This window comes from Mirounga leonina, unplaced genomic scaffold (genome assembly GCF_011800145.1).
Source record: "Mirounga leonina isolate KUSES-001 unplaced genomic scaffold, KU_Mleo_1.0 Mir_125, whole genome shotgun sequence".
Taxonomy (NCBI): domain Eukaryota; kingdom Metazoa; phylum Chordata; class Mammalia; order Carnivora; family Phocidae; genus Mirounga; species Mirounga leonina.
The window spans coordinates 49,809,063-49,824,825 of record NW_023270305.1 but is presented as its reverse complement, the minus strand read 5'-3'; the positions used below and the strand labels follow the sequence as shown (position 1 = coordinate 49,824,825).

General features: G+C 35.4%; 1 protein-coding gene across 5 annotated transcripts in view; it reads right to left on the bottom strand.

Moving 5' to 3' along the window:
• The window catches only part of VPS54 (VPS54 subunit of GARP complex), a 95,812-nt gene that overhangs the window by 61,422 nt on the left and 18,627 nt on the right, over positions 1 to 15,763 (bottom strand). Inside the window, exons 1-3 of one of the 5 annotated variants that reach the window (XR_004678555.1) lie at positions 14,608 to 14,898; positions 13,046 to 13,201; positions 11,070 to 11,275 (exon numbers count right to left, since the gene is read on the bottom strand). Coding sequence is in view for 4 of the 5 variants with exons in the window: in XM_035001436.1 (XP_034857327.1) it covers positions 11,070 to 11,311; positions 13,046 to 13,181 (378 nt within the window). In the remaining variant the exon portion in view is untranslated. Of the gene's footprint in view, positions 1 to 11,069; positions 11,312 to 13,045; positions 13,202 to 14,607; positions 14,899 to 15,763 lie in introns of those variants that run through there. The other 4 variants (XM_035001433.1, XM_035001434.1, XM_035001436.1 and 1 more) reach the window with 4 other exon arrangements.

Genomic DNA, 15,763 nt, shown 5'->3' with positions numbered 1-15,763 from the left:
TCTTGGTATCTACAAAACAAATTGCTGGATTTCAACTGGGATTGTGTTGAATCTATAGACCAAGCTGGGAAGAACAGACATGTTGACAATATTGAATCTTCCTATTTACATACATGGAATCTCTCTCCATTTACTTAGATCTTCACCAATTCCTTTCATCAGTTTTGTAGTTATCCTCATATAGATCGTGCACATATTTTGGTAGATTTATACCTAAGTATTTTATTTTCTTTGGTGCTAATGTAGATGGTGCTGTGTTAACTTCAAATTCTAATTGTACATCACTAGCATTCAAGAAAGCAATTCACTTTTGTAGTATTAACCTTGTATCCTGCAATCTGGTTATAAATGCTTATTAGTTCCAGAAGTTTCTTTTCTGATTCTTTGGGGTTTTCTACATAGACAATCATGATATCTGTGAATAAAGACAGTTTTATTTCTTCCTTCCCAGTGTATATACCTTTTATTTTATTTTCTTGTCTCATTGCATAGTTAGGGTTTCCAGTATGATGTTCAAAAGGAGTGGTGAGAAGGGACATCCTTATCTTGTTCCTGATCTTAGTGGGAAAGCATCTAGCTTCTCATAGTTGCAGGGTTTTTGTAGATATTCTTTATCAAGTTGAACTTTCCCTATATTCCTAGTTTGCTGCGAGTTTTTATCATGAATGGGTACTGAGTTTTGTCAAATGTTTCCTCTATATCTACTGATACGAACATTATGATTTTTTCTTCTTTATCTTGTTAATGTATGGATTACACAAATTGCTTTTTGAATATTGGATCAGCCTTGCATAACTGGAATAAATCCCACTTAGTTATGGTACAGAATTCTTTTCATACATTATTGGGTTTGATTTTCCAATATTTTGTTAAGGATTTTTGCATCCATGTTCATGAGAGATAATAGTCTGTAGTTTTCCTTTTTCATAATGTCTTTGTCTAATTTGAATATTAGGTTAATGCTGCCTAAGAATAAGTTAGAACGTATCCCCTTTACTTCTATTTTCTGGAAAAGATCATAAAGAACTGGTATAACTTCTTACCTAAATGGCTGGTATAATTCACCAGTGAACCCATCTGGCCCTGGTGTTTTCTATTTTGAAAGGTTATTAATGATTCAATTTAATACATACAGTTTTATTTGGAGTGTCTATTTCTCGTGTAAGTTTTGGGATTATGTCTTCCAAGGAATTGATCTATTTCATCTAGGTTACAGAATTTGTGGGCATAGAGTTGTTCATAATATTCTTTTATTATCTTTTTAATGTCCGTGAGATCATTAGTGATGTGCCCTCTTTCATTTCTAATATTAGTAATTTAAGCCTTTTTTATTGTTATGTTAATCCCCATACATTACATCATTAGTTTTTGATGTAGTGTTCCATGATTCATTGTGCATAACACCCAGTGCTCCCTGCAGAACGTGCCCTCCTCAATACCCATCACCAGGCTAACCCATCCTCCCACACCCCTCCCCTCTAAAACCCTCAGTTTGTTTTTCAGAGTCCATCATCTCTCATGGTTCGTCTACCCCTCTGATTTCCCCCACTTCATTCTTCCCCTCCTGCTATCTTTTTTTTTTCTTAACATATATTGCATTATTTGTTTCAGAGGTACAGATCCGAGATTCAACAGTCTTGCACAATTCACAGCGCTTACCAGAGCACATACCCTCCCCAGTGTCTATCACCCAGTCACCCCATCCCTCCCACCCCACCCCCCACTCCAGCAACCCTCAGTTTGTTTCCTGAGATTAAGAATTCCTCATATCAGTGAGGTCATATGATACATGTCTTTCTGTTTGACTTCTTTCGCCCAGCATAATACCCTCCAGTTCCATCCATGTCGTTGCAAATGGTAAGATCTCATTCCTTTTGATGGCTGCATAATATTCCATTGTATATATATACCACATCTTCTTTATCCATTCATCTGTCGATGGACATCTTGGCTCTTTCCACAGTTTGGCTATTGTGGACATTGCTGCTATAAACATCGGGGTGCACGTACCCTTTCGGATCCCTACTTTTGTATCTTTGGGGTAAATATCCAGTAGTGCAATTGCTGGATCATATGGTAGCTCTATTTTCAACTTTTTGAGGAACCTCCATACTGTTTTCCAGAGTGGCTGCACCAGCTTGGATTCCCATCAACAGTGTAGGAGGGTTCCCCTTTCTCCGCATCCCCGCCAACATCTGTCGTTTCCTGACTTGTTAATTTTAGCCATTCTGACTGGTGTGAGGTGGTATCTCATTGAGGTTTTGATTTGGACTTCCCTGATGCCAAGCGATGTTGAGCACTTTTTCATGTGTCTGTTGGCCATTTGGATGTCTTCTTTGGGAAAATGTCTATTCATGTCTTCTGCCCATTTCTTGATTGGATTCTTTGTTCTTTGGGTGTTTAGTTTGATGAGTTCTTTATAGATTTAGGATACTAGCCCTTTATCTGATATGTCATTTGCAAATATCTTCTTCCATTCTGTCGGTTGTATTTGGTTTTGTTGACTGTTTCCTTTGCTTTGCAAAAGCTTTTTATCTTGATGAAGTCCCAAGAGTTCATTTTTGCCCTTGCTTCCCTTGCCTTTGGCGATGTTTCTAGGAAGAAGTTGCTGCGGCTCAGGTCGAAGAGGTTGCTGCCTGTGTTCTCCATTAGAATTTTGATGGACTCCTGTCTCAGATTTAGGTCTTTCATCCATTTTGAGTCTATTTTTGTGTGTGGTGTAAGGAAATGATCCAGTTTCATTCTTCTGCATGTGGCTTGGGTCCAATTTTCCCAACACCATTTGTTGAAGAGACTTTTTTCCATTGGACATTCTTTCCTGCTTTGTCAAAGATGAGTTGACCATAGAGTTGAGGGTCCATTTCTGGGCTCTCTATTCTGTTCCATTGATCTATGGGTCTGTTTTTGTGCCAGTACCATACTGTCTTGATGATGACAGCTTTGTAATAGAGCTGCAAGTCCGGAATTGTGATGCCGCCAGCTTTGCTCTTCTTTTTCAACATTCCTCTGGTTATTCGGGGTCTTTTCTGGTTCCATACAAATTTTAGGATGATTTGTTCCATTTCTTTGAAAAAAGTGGATGGTATTTTGATGGGGGTTGCATTGAATGTGTAGACTGCTCTAGGTAGCATTGACATCTTCACAATATTTGTTCTTCCAATCCATGAGCATGGAACGTTTTTCCATTTCTTTGTGTCTTCCTCAATTTCTTTCATGAGTATTTTATAGTTTTCTGAGTACAGATCCTTTGCTTCTTTGGTTAGATTTATTCCTAGGTATCTTATGGTTTTGGGTGCAATTGTAAATGGGATCGACTCCTAAATTTCTCTTTCTTCTGTCTTGTTGTTGGTGTATAGGAATGCCACTGACTTCTGTGCATTGATTTTATATCCTGCCACTTTACTGAATTCCTGTATGAGTTCTAGCAGTTTTGGGGTGGAGTCTTTGGGATTTTCCACATAAAGTATCATATCATCTGCAAAGAGTGAGAGTTTGACTTCTTCTTTGCCGATTTGGATGCCTTTTATTTCTTTTTGTTGTCTGATTGCTGTGGTGATAGTGGACATCCCTGCCGCGTTCCTGACCTTAGGTGGAAAGCTCTCAGTTTTTCCCCATTGAGAATGATATTCGCTGTAGGTTTTTCATAGATGGCTTTTATGATATTGAGGTATGTACCCTCTATGCCTATACTCTGAAGAGTTTTGATCAAGAAAGGATGCTGTACTTTGTCAAATGCTTTCTCTGCCTCTATTGAGAGGATCATATGATTCTTGTTCTTTCTTTTGTTAATGTATTGTATCACGTTGATTGATTTGTGGATGTTGAGCCGACCTTGCAGCCCAGGGATAAATCCCACTTGGTCGTGGTGAATAATCCTTTTAATGTACGTTGGATCCTATTGGCTAGTATTTTGGTGAGAATTTTTGCATCCATGTTCATCAAGTTATTGGTCTGTAGTTCTCCTTTTGGATGGGGTCTTTGTCTGGTTTGGGGATCAAGGTAATGGTGGCCTCATAAAATGAGTTTGGAAGTTTTCCTTCCATTTCTATTTTTTGGAACAGTTTCAGAAGAATAGGTATTAATTCTTCTTGAAATGTTTGGTAGAATTCCCCTGGGAAGCCATCTGGCCCTGGGCTTTTGTTTCTTCAGAGATTTTTGATGACTGCTTCAATTTCCTTAGTGGTTATAGGTCTGTTCAGGTTTTCGATTTCTTCCTGCTTCAGTTTTGGTAGTTGATACATCTCTAGGAATGCATCCATTTCTTCCAGGTTATCTAATTTGCTGGCATAGAGTTGCTCATAATATGTTCTTATAATTGTTTGTATTTCTTTGGTGTTGGTTGTGATCTCTCCTCTTTCATTCATGATTTTGTTGATTTGGGTCATTTCTCTTTTCTTTTTGATAAATCTGGCCAGGGGTTTATCAATCTTGTTAATTCTTTCAAAGAACCAGCTCCTAGTTTCGTTGATCTGTTCTACTGTTCTTTTGGTTTCTATTTCATTGATTTCTGCTCTGATCTTTTATTTCTCTTCTCCTGCTGGGTTTCGCTTTATTTGCTGTTCTTTCTCCAGCTCCTTTAGGTTTAGGGTTAGGTTGTGTACTTGAGACCTTTCTTGTTTCTTGAGAAAGACTTGTATTGCTATATACTTTCCTCTTAGGACTGCCTTTGCTGCGTCCCAAAGATTTTGAATAGTTGTGTTTTCATTTTCATTGGTTTCCATGAATTTTTTAAATTCTTCTTTAATTTCCTGGTTGACCCATTCATTCCTTAGTAGGATGCTCTTTAGTCTCCATGTATTTGAGTTCTTTCCGACTTTCCTCTTGTGATTGAGTTCTAGTTTCAAAGCATTGTGGTATGAAAATATGCAGGGAATGATCCCAATCTTTTGGTACCGGTTGAGACCTGATTTATGACCTAGGATGTGATCGATTCTGGAGAATGTTCCATGGGCACTAGAGAAGAATGTGTATTCTGTTGCTTTGGGATGGAATGTTCTGAATATGTCTGTGAAGTCCATTTGGTCCAGTGTGTCATTTAAAGTCTTTATTTCCTTGTTGATCTTTTGCTTAGATAATCTGTCCATTTCAGTGAGGGGGGTGTTAAAGTCCCCTACTATTATTGTATTGTTGTCGATGTGTTTCTTTGCTTTTGTTACTAATTGCCTTATATAATTGGCTGCTCCCATGTTAGGGGCATAGATATTTACAATTGTTAGATCTTCTTGTTGGATAGACCCTTTAAGTAGGATATAGTGTCCTTCCTCATCTCTTATTACAGTCTTTGGTTTAAAATCTAATTTGTCTGATATGAGGATTGCCACCCCAGCTTTCTTTTGGTGTCCATTAGCATGGTAAATGGTTTTCCACCCCCTCACTTTCAACCTGGGGGTGTCTTTGGGTCTAAAATGAGTCTCTTGCAGACAGCATATCGATGGGTCTTGTTTTTTAATCCAATCTGATAGCCTGTGTCTTTTGATTGGGGCATTTAGCCCATTTACATTCAGGGTAACTATTGAAAGATAGGAATTTAGTGCCATTGTATTGCCTGTAAGGTGACTGTTACTGTATATTGTCTGTGTTCCTTTCTGGTCTATGTTACTTTTAGGCTGTCTCTTTGCTTAGAGGACCCCTTTCAAGATTTCTTGTAGGGCTGGTTTCGTGTTTGCAAATTCCTTTAGTTTTTGTTTGTCCTGGAAGATTTTTATCTCTCCTTCTATTTTCAATGACAGCCTAGCTGGATATAGTATTCTTGGCTGCATATTTTTCTCATTTAGTGCTCTAAAGATATCATGCCAGTCCTTTCTGGCCTGCCAGGTCTCTGTGGATAGTCTGTTGCCAATCTAATGTTTCTACCATTGTAGGTTACATATCTCTTCTCCCGAGCTGCTTTCAGGATTTTCTCTTTGTCTCTGAGACTCGTAAGTTTTACTATTAGATGTCGGGGTGTTGACCTATTTTTATTGATTTTGAGAGGGGTTCTCTGTGCCTCCTGGATTTTGATGCCTGTTTCCTTCCCCAAATTAGGGAAGTTCTCTGCTATAATTTGCTCCATTATACCTTCTGCCCCTCTCTCTTTCTTCTTCTTCTGGGATCCCAATTATTCTAATGTTGTTTCATCTTATGATATTGTTAAGCCTTCTTTTTTGACCTTGCTAGACAGTTACCAATTTTATTTATCTTCTCAAAGAAAATCTCAATTTCACTGATTTCTGGTCTCATTTTTATTATTTCTTTTCTTCTGTTTTTTGTTTTGTTTTGTTTAGTATGGTTGACACACAATGTTAAATTAGTTTCGGGTACACAACATAGTGATTCACAATCTACTTACTTTGGATTTAATTTGTTCTTTTTCTGGCCTCCTGTGGTGAAAACTTAGATTATTAATTTTAGATTTTTTCTTTCCTAATATATGCATTCAATGCTATTAAATTTCCCTCTCAGCAATACTTTCACTAACGCACACATTTTGATAAGTTTCTGCCAACATTTCCTTAAGCTCACTGATTCTTTCCTCTGCCATTTCAAGTCTATTGATGAATCCATCAAAAGCATTCCTCATTTGTGTTTATTTCTAGCATTTCCTTTTGATTCTTTCTTATAGTTTCCATCTCTCTGCTTACATTACCCATCTATTCTTCCATGTTGTCTACCTTTTCCATTGGAGCCCTTAGCATACTAACCATAGTTATTTTAAATTCCCAGTCTGATAATTCCAAAAATGTTGCCATCTGAGTCTCATTCCACTACTTTCTCTCTTTAAAACGGGGGGGGGGGGGGGGGTTCTTCTTGTTTTTAGTATTTATTGTGCCTTTTCTTGTTCCATGCCAGATATGATGTACTGGATAAAAGGAACTGAGGTAAACAGGTATTTAGTGTGAGGTTTTATATTTATCTGGCTAGGCATTAGACTGTATTTATTGTTTGTTGTAGCTGTAGGTGTTAGAGGCTAAAATTTCCTCTGGAGTCCTTGTTTTTGTCTCTTTTGCTGTCTTTACAAACTTCTTAAATAAAGTCTGAGACATGCAGTTTTTTCACAGTTGTATTCCCTTATTATTATACAGGTGCCCTATTTATATGGTGGTAAAATGTGGGAGGAGGGGAATCATTCCACAGACCTGTGATTAGGTTGTTGTCTTTTAGTGAGTTTGTGCCCCTGTGCTGTGACCTTCAAAAAGCTTCTAAGTTGTTGATTTTGTTTGTTCAGATTTTTTCTTTCGAAGAGTAGAAGCTTCCAGGTTCCCTACATGCTGAACCAGAAGTATTTTAAGTATTTTTAACTTTTTAAGAAACCACTAAACTGTTTTCCAAAAAGGCTGTACCACTTTAACTTCCCAACAGTGTATGAGAGTTCTAGTTCGCCACCAGGGCTGACAATGGCGTAAGGCAAGCAAGCAGCCACAATATTTAAGACGGCACCTATTCTTAGATCCTGGTGCCCTTCACATTTTACACCTTGGGCACCTCATTGGCCTCATCCTAGTACTGGCCCCATCCTTCACATCCTTAACAATTGAAAGAATATGTGTAAACATGCTATTGTTTTTTCCTTAAATATTTGGTAGAAATCAATAGTGATGCCATGTGGACCTGAGTTTTCTTCTTGGAAAGCTGTTTAACATCAATTTCTTTAATAACTAAAAGGCTATTCAAATTATCTATTTCTTCCTGAGAGAGATTTGGTAATTTGTGTCATTCAAGGAATTCGTCAGTTCATCTAAGTTGCTGAATTTATTAGCATAAAGTTGTTCATAATATTTCATTATTAGTCTTTTAATTTCTGTAGAATCTGTAGTGATGGCATCACTCTCATTCTTATTATTGGTGATTATGTCTTTTTTCTTCCTGAATCAGTATTGCTAACAATTTGTCCATTTTATTGATCTTCAAAAAGAATCACTTTTAGGTTTCACTGATTTTTCTCTACTGTTTCTCTATTTTCTATTTCACTGATTTTGACTTTGATGTTTCTTTCTTCTGTTTATTTTGTTTTAAATTTGTTCTTTTTGTAGCTTTTTAAGGTGAAAGTTGAGGTCACTGATTTGAAACTATTCTTCTTTTCTAATATATGCATTTACTGCTATAAATTATTCCCTAAGTACTGCTTGAGCAGCATGCCATAAATCCCAATATGTCGTGTTTGCATTTCCATTTAGTTCAAACGTGGGGGTTAGGGAGACACCAATACCCCATAATCAAAAATCCAATAACTTTTGACTCCCCAAACACTTAACTACTAATGGCCTACTGTGGACTGGAAGCCTGAACAGTAAAATAAACAATTAATTAACACATATTTTGTATATTATACATATTACATACTATATTCTTAAAGTAAGCTAGAGAAAAGAAAATAATATTAAGGAAATCATAAGGAAGAGAAAATACATTTGCAGTACTATAACTGTATTTATTGAAAAAAATCTGTATATAAGTAGATCTGTGTGGTTCAAACCCACATTGTTCAAGGGTCAATGGTTCTAATTTCCTTTTCCTCTTTTTTTTTTTTGGAGCTCAAAGTGGGGCTTGAACTCATGATCAAGAAGACCTGAGCTGAGATTAAGAGTCAGACACTTAACTGACTGAGCCATCCAGGTGCCTCTCCTTTTCCTCCTTGACCCACATTTTATTTAGAAGTATAAATTTTGGTTTCCAAATATTTGTGGATTTCCCACACACTTTGCTGTCAATTATTTTATTTTATTTTTTTTTTAGATTTTATTTATTTATTTGACAGAGAGAGAGCGAGCGAGAGCAGGAACACAAGCAGGGGGAGTGGGAGAGGGAGAAGCAGGCTTCCCACCGAGCAGGGAGCCTGATGCAGGACTCAACCCCAGGACCCTGGGATCATGACCCGAGCCAAAGGCAGACGCTTAATGACTGAGCCACCCAGGTGCCCTGCTGTTAATAATTTCTAATTTAATTCTATTGTGGTCAGAAAATATACTTTGTATGACTTGAAGCCTTTTAAATGTATTGAACATTTGTTTTATGGCCCAGGTTGTAGTCTAGCTTGATAAATGTTCCATGAGCACTTCACGAAAAAATGTATTCTTCTGTGTTGGGTGGAATGTTCTTTCAATGTGTTCTTTCAAGTTAAGTTGGGTTAACTGACAGTGCTGTTTAAGTCTACCATATATTCACTGGTTTTCTATTTGCTTGTTCTATTGTTTATTGAGAGACAAGTATTGAAATCTCCAACCATAATTGTGAATTCATTTATTTCCTCCATAAAGTTCCCAGTTTTTGCTTCATGCATTTTGAAGCTCTGTTTTTACAGACATAAATGTTTAGAAATACTAATCTTCTTGATTAACTTAACACTTTTATCATTATAAAAATAAACTTCTTTAGTAACAGTTTTTGCTCTGAAATCTACTTTGATACTAATATAGTCATTCCAGCTTTCTTTTGACTGGTGTCAGCCTGGTGTATCTTTTTCCATCCTTTTAAGTGTTTTGTGTCTCTGTATTTAAAGTGCATGTCTTATAGATAGCATACAGCTGGGCCTTGCTTCTTCATCCAATCTCACAATCTCTAACTTGTAATTGGGGTGCTTAAACATTTACATTTAATGTACTAATACGATTAGGTTTAAGTCTATCATCCTGATGTTTATTTTTTGGTCTCATCTATTCTTTGCTCCTTTTTTATCCCTTTTCTATCTTTGTTTAGATTGAGAATTTTTTTTTATTTCATGTTATCTCTTCTGTTGGCTTTTTAGCTGTAACTGTTATTTTAGTGGTTGCTTTAGGGTTTATTGCTTATAACCCTTGTTAGAAATATAAGCTTTATAATGGAGGGAATTGGTATATTTTGGTCTCTCTTGTATCCCTAGTGTTTTGAACAGTGCCTGGCACATGGAAGGCATTCAATAAATATTTGATCAATAAATGGATAAATGGAAAAGCCAAATTGTAGGTTATGAGGCATAAGATTACAAAAAGAAAGCATACTAAAGCTCATTTACCTAAACATTCAGACAGATGTGATTACTGAAAACAGAACACAAAAACTCTAGACAGCATATAACAATATACATTATATAAAAGTAAATAATAATTACAGGTTCTGTACAAAAATATTAGGTCATACTAAAAATGAACCAAATACTGCATAGTACCAATGCCAATAATATAACCATATTGAGCCTATTTCCAAATCATAAAAGAACAAAGTAATCAAGTGAAACAAAGTTAGCTAAATGCAAATTAGGTTTGCTAATGAAAAAAGTATAAAAAGGGATATTATAAAAACATAAATAATTATCCCCTATCCAAACTTCCAGATGTAATATAAAGCATGGTCACTATAGTTAATAATACTGTATTGAATATTTGAAAGTTGCGAGAATAGATTTAAAAAATCCTCATCACAGGAAGAAAAAAATTCTTGTTAAGTATGTATGATGATGGATGTTAACTAGCCTTATTATGGTGATCATTTTGCAATATATATATATATATCTCTCAAATAATTATGTTGTACACCTGAAATTATATGTCAATTATACCTCAGTAAAGAAAAAAATTTTAATATCCCCTTTAAAAATGAGTTTTTTAAGGACCAAAATGGTAACCAAAATTATATTGATAATACTCACTAAAAATCAATAACAAGCCTTCTTAAACTAAGCAATACATTCAGTTCTTGCTCAGAACTGAGTTTAGAGCAAAATATTACGTCTAAAGATATTAAGACTATCTACTAAAGCTAGCATACTCTATAAATTTTCTGTGGTAAATGAGACACAGAAACAGTTCTACTCTGCTCATTTCTTAAACCTCACAAACCATCTGGGTTTTATTGGCCTAAAAAAAACAATTTTCTCCTTGGTAGGTAGGGTGGATTTCATGAGGAATCTTAGCACTACTAGTAAAGTGCAATTCCAAAAAATCACTACAGTAAGAGAAATATACTTACATATATCTAAGAAATGAATTAAATACAACCCAGGACAGTAGCATGTATACAGACAGAAAAGAATACTATAGCCTCATCAAAGACTATTGGTCAAAAATCTACAATAAATCAAACTAAAGATCTTTCTATTCCTTTTGATTAGGTATTACCTGAGAGATTTCCTGTTGATAAACTGTAAAATGTTCCTTGCTGATCTGTGGGAGGTAGAATGAAGGTATGACTTCAGTGTCCACAAAGTCCAATCCCCATGTTTTTGTGAAGAAGTCAGATTCTCTTTTTGCTAATCTAGGATCATTTAATGCTGCTGGAAGGTTTACTTTGGAATGATATATAGTCCATCTATGTTGATCTGTAACTAGAGATGGGGCAACACATAAACTATTTGAATCATCTGCAAAAAGTAAACAAGAGAACTCTGTAGACTAAGTTCTACATTTGAAAGTACATCCTAGAAAAATAAAAATGCTTAGTTTTACTCTATACAGAGTAGAAACAACTCTTCTGTACAAACATTTTAACGAAAATCAATCTGATTAATAACCTTCAGCTTTTAGCATCAATTGCCAAGGGAAGGAAAAACATAAATAAAATAAAGAATATGCAAAATTTGAGAGTTATAGTTGCAGTGTGGGGTGGATGGTAAAGAAAGTCTTTCATTAATTCCTTTCCTTAATGTACAATTTCTCTTTCCTTTTTCAACATCAAAATTCTTCTTCCTTTCTATTGTATATCTTCTATCCTTTAATACTCCAGATTTTTCACAAATACCTTTTTTCTCTTGTATTAAGGCAGACATGCCAGGTTCTAATACCCTTTGTTTGGCTTATAAACAGATGACAGAAATGCTGCTGTGGCATCAACCATAGAGGAAAGAAAAATATATAGTCATTCTTGTTATTCATGGTAGTTTTGTTCTATAAAGTCACTGCAACAATTAGCAAATACTGAACCACTGTTCCTAGGGGAAATACAGGGTTAGGTACCTTCAAGCCCCTGGTCACAACATTTTCATCAACCGACCAATACATAATCTTATTTTGTGTATGTTTCTGTTTAAAGACACCTTATTAAATATATACTGTTCATTCATTAACACTGAACTCATAGCTTATACCACTATAACTCATAACTCATACCTGAATGAATTTTCTTCATAAGACACATACATTGCAGTCTTTTTGTACTTAGAAACACTAGAAAGCTCTCCAGCACTACATTTCGGAGACATTTTAAACAGCAATATCACCAATAAAAATCTCAAAAATGCAAAAAATGTGGCACTAAATAGACCACAGAAAGGACACTTGTTTAGAGCATGAGAGCTAAAACAAGAAGGCAGAGCGTTGTCTTGTTCAACCTTAGCTAGGGACATGTGCATTAGGCAATTCAAATTTTTCATTCCTCTGCATATGGCTGCAAATGACCACAAAAGTACCAGAAGTATTGATTTTGGAGTTACAAATAAGTTTTAGGGAGTAGGCAAATTTGCAAACATGGAATTCATAAATAATGAGGCTTTACTATACTGTGTCTAACTAAAAAGCTTTAAATCAGTAGTTTCATTTTCAAAACTTTTTTTTTCAGTTTAGCAAGTAACTTCTTCTATGGAAATGCATGAAAAGAACTATATTCCAATTTCCTAATCAACTTACTTCCAAATTACCTCTTTAGTTTAACACTGTAAAATTTACTCTTTCAGATACAGCTGACCCTTGAAAAACGGAAGGGTTAGAGACACAGACCCTCCCCTCCCTGTGAAGTCAAAAATCCACATATTTAAACTCTCCCCAAACGTTACTGATAGCCTACTATTGACTAGAAGCCCTTCCAAAAACTTAGTCAATTAACACATATTCTGTATGTTATATATATTATATACTGCATTCTTACATGAAAGTAAGCTAGAGGAAAGAAAATGTTACTAAGAAAACCATAAGAAAGAGAAAATACATTTATAGTACTGTATTTATTTAAAAAAAAAAATAGCTGCATATAAGTGGGCCCATGCAGTTCAAACCCATGTTGTTCAAGGGTCAAATGTATATGGAATCTGACTACTCATTTAAAGATAATACAAATCCTCAGTAAAAATCCTCAACAACAACAACAACAACAAAGGTATTACCTGTGGGTTCCTTGGGACATACATCTGGCAGTGACTGCACAGGTCGAATGTGTTTTGTTGGGTCTACCTCTTTTTTAAAGAAAACATCACTGCTGCTTCCTTGAGGCACTGGTGAAGAACTGTGGCTTGAAGCCATTGCATAAAATCACCACTCAACTGAAAACAAGTAACAAGTAATAATCAAGCATTTAACACAAATCAAAATTCATCTATAAGTATTATGTATGCCTCAAACTTCCTTTGAAAAAGACACCTTATCCAAAATCCCTCAAGGTATAAGTACACAATTTGAATACTCACTATTAACTGTAAGAGTCACTCATAATATTTAGTTTACTAAGAAAGTTATTTGTCCTTGTTTGAAAAGTATTCTCCCCGAAGTGAAATATCCTTAGTCTTTTTTTTTTTTTTTTTAAGATTTTATTTATTTATTTGAGAGAGAGAGAATGAAAGACAGAGAGCATGAGAGGGAGGAGGGTCAGAGGGAGAAGCAGGCTCCCTGCTGAGCAGGGAGTCCGATGCGGGACTCAATCCCGGGACTCCAGGATCATGACCTGAGCCGAAGGCAGTCGCTTAACCAACTGAGCCACCCAGGCGCCCCTATCCTTAGTCTTTTATCCAAAGTGGAAATAGATACCAAAGCTGTAACCGATATATATTAAAGATGAAAACATCTATTCATTCAACAAGTATACAGTAATTATGCATTATAGCAAAATGGATAAGTGAATGGGCTTTTGAAGTCTGACTGCCTGGGTTCTTCACTTACCCGCAGTATAATCTTAAGGAAATTTACTTCACCTTTGTGTGCCTTACCTCATCTGTAAAAATGGAGAAGAGATCCCATTTCATAAACATTTTGTAAGATTAAATGGAAGGGATATATGTAAAGCATTTAAAACAATGCTCATCTCAAAGTTAGTGTTCATAAATGTTAGTTATCATTATGATTATTATTACTATGTGGACTGTCACTATATTAAATGATTATTAAAAAAGCAGGATTCTTCAAGGTGCCTACAATTACATTAAGTAATCAAAACAATCCAAACACTAAGGAAAACACAAGTTAACCTATGTCTACATTTTTTAGTAAGTCCTGAAAGAATTTGTGGGGCAAAACAACATAATATAGGCTACAGTGTCAGGTAAAACTTTACAAATGAAGCAGTACATAACCTGGATACTGAAGAACATGTATTATCCTATTATTGGAGGGTAGGTAATATTATGCTGCAGAGCATATCTACCAAATAGCAGGTATTCAATAAACATTTTTCAACAAAGGAATAAATATAAATAAACATAAACAGAAGTTTATGGCTGAAAGGGAACTTAGAGATCACCTAGTCTAAATGCAAGGCCCTGAAAGACTAGGTGGCTTACAAAGACACATGTGTTTTAACCAATTAAAAAAAGAAGAAGAAAAAAAAGCCTCGTAAGGAATTCTGGTGAATGCAATAAGAGTAAGAAATAAAGAGCAGAGACGTAAGGCTAAGAACGGTGACAAAAAGTTCATCTACTCTAACTCCCCTTTAGTTTAGCAGAAAGCTAAAACTTACATTTCCCAGACTTCTTTGAATATCTGTCACAGTCCTCCTAATGCAAAGGAAACACATCCAATTACACCACTCACTGAGACCATAAGAAACAAGCTGTTAAGAAAATGCACAAAGATAAATAACTTCCTCACGGCCCCTGAACAGAAAGCAAACAATACCATACAAAAAGGTTAAGGGACATGGAATAATCATAAGACGTTGTGGAAACTGACATGGCTCAAGTAAAATGTTTGCATTGGGAAGTACTAACAAATCATCTTTTATTTACATACACACACAGAGTATGGCCAAATGAATTAGTCAGGGCCTTGGTTTGCAAGGCATCACTGGCCTGTTGCATTTACATCCATTCACATTAAGTGTATGGTTGTTTCTGTATAAAAGCATCATATATTTGAAAGAGAAAAAATATCTAAAGGATAGGAAATACTATATAATACATAATCCTGTATAGTAAATGTTAAGTAAGGACAATTCTAAATTTAACATTAAATCTATTTAACTTTTGTATTAATTTTATCAAATAAAATGGCTAAACTAAAAACATTTTGACATTTTAAAGAGGGAAGCTACAAATATTTGGAAAATCTATTTATGTTGAATGCCCACTGCTTGATGTCAGATAAATTAAATATTGATTCCAACATTAGTACACTACTATTTCAATTTATTTTTACCATCATGTCAGCAAGAAGAAATCCCAAGTGCCATCTCAGGAAGCCAGAAATACTTGAGGAGATGGGGACTTAAATAAAAACATTTCTGGACTCCTATAAATTATTTCACTTTCTGGGGGGCGGGGGGGAGGTCACCTTATTTATTCCTTAAAGAATGTGAATTGGGAATATATGCTGATTTTTTTTTCCTATACCTCTCCTAATTCTTATGAAAAGAGGGAAAATCTCTAGCTATAAAGAGATTATGTAAAATTAGGGGACTGCCTATATAGGTGAGTCCCAATTTTAAACCATTTGACTCTCCATTTCCTTCAACCATCCTAAGTTTACTAAGATTTCCCGACAGTAAGAACCAAACTTTGTATTTATGACCACATAAGTACGGTGCAGATACTTGGTATGTGCAATCATTGGTAATAAAACATTATGGATTTATTTATAAGGCATGGATGCATAAACAAATATGGCAAATCCCCATG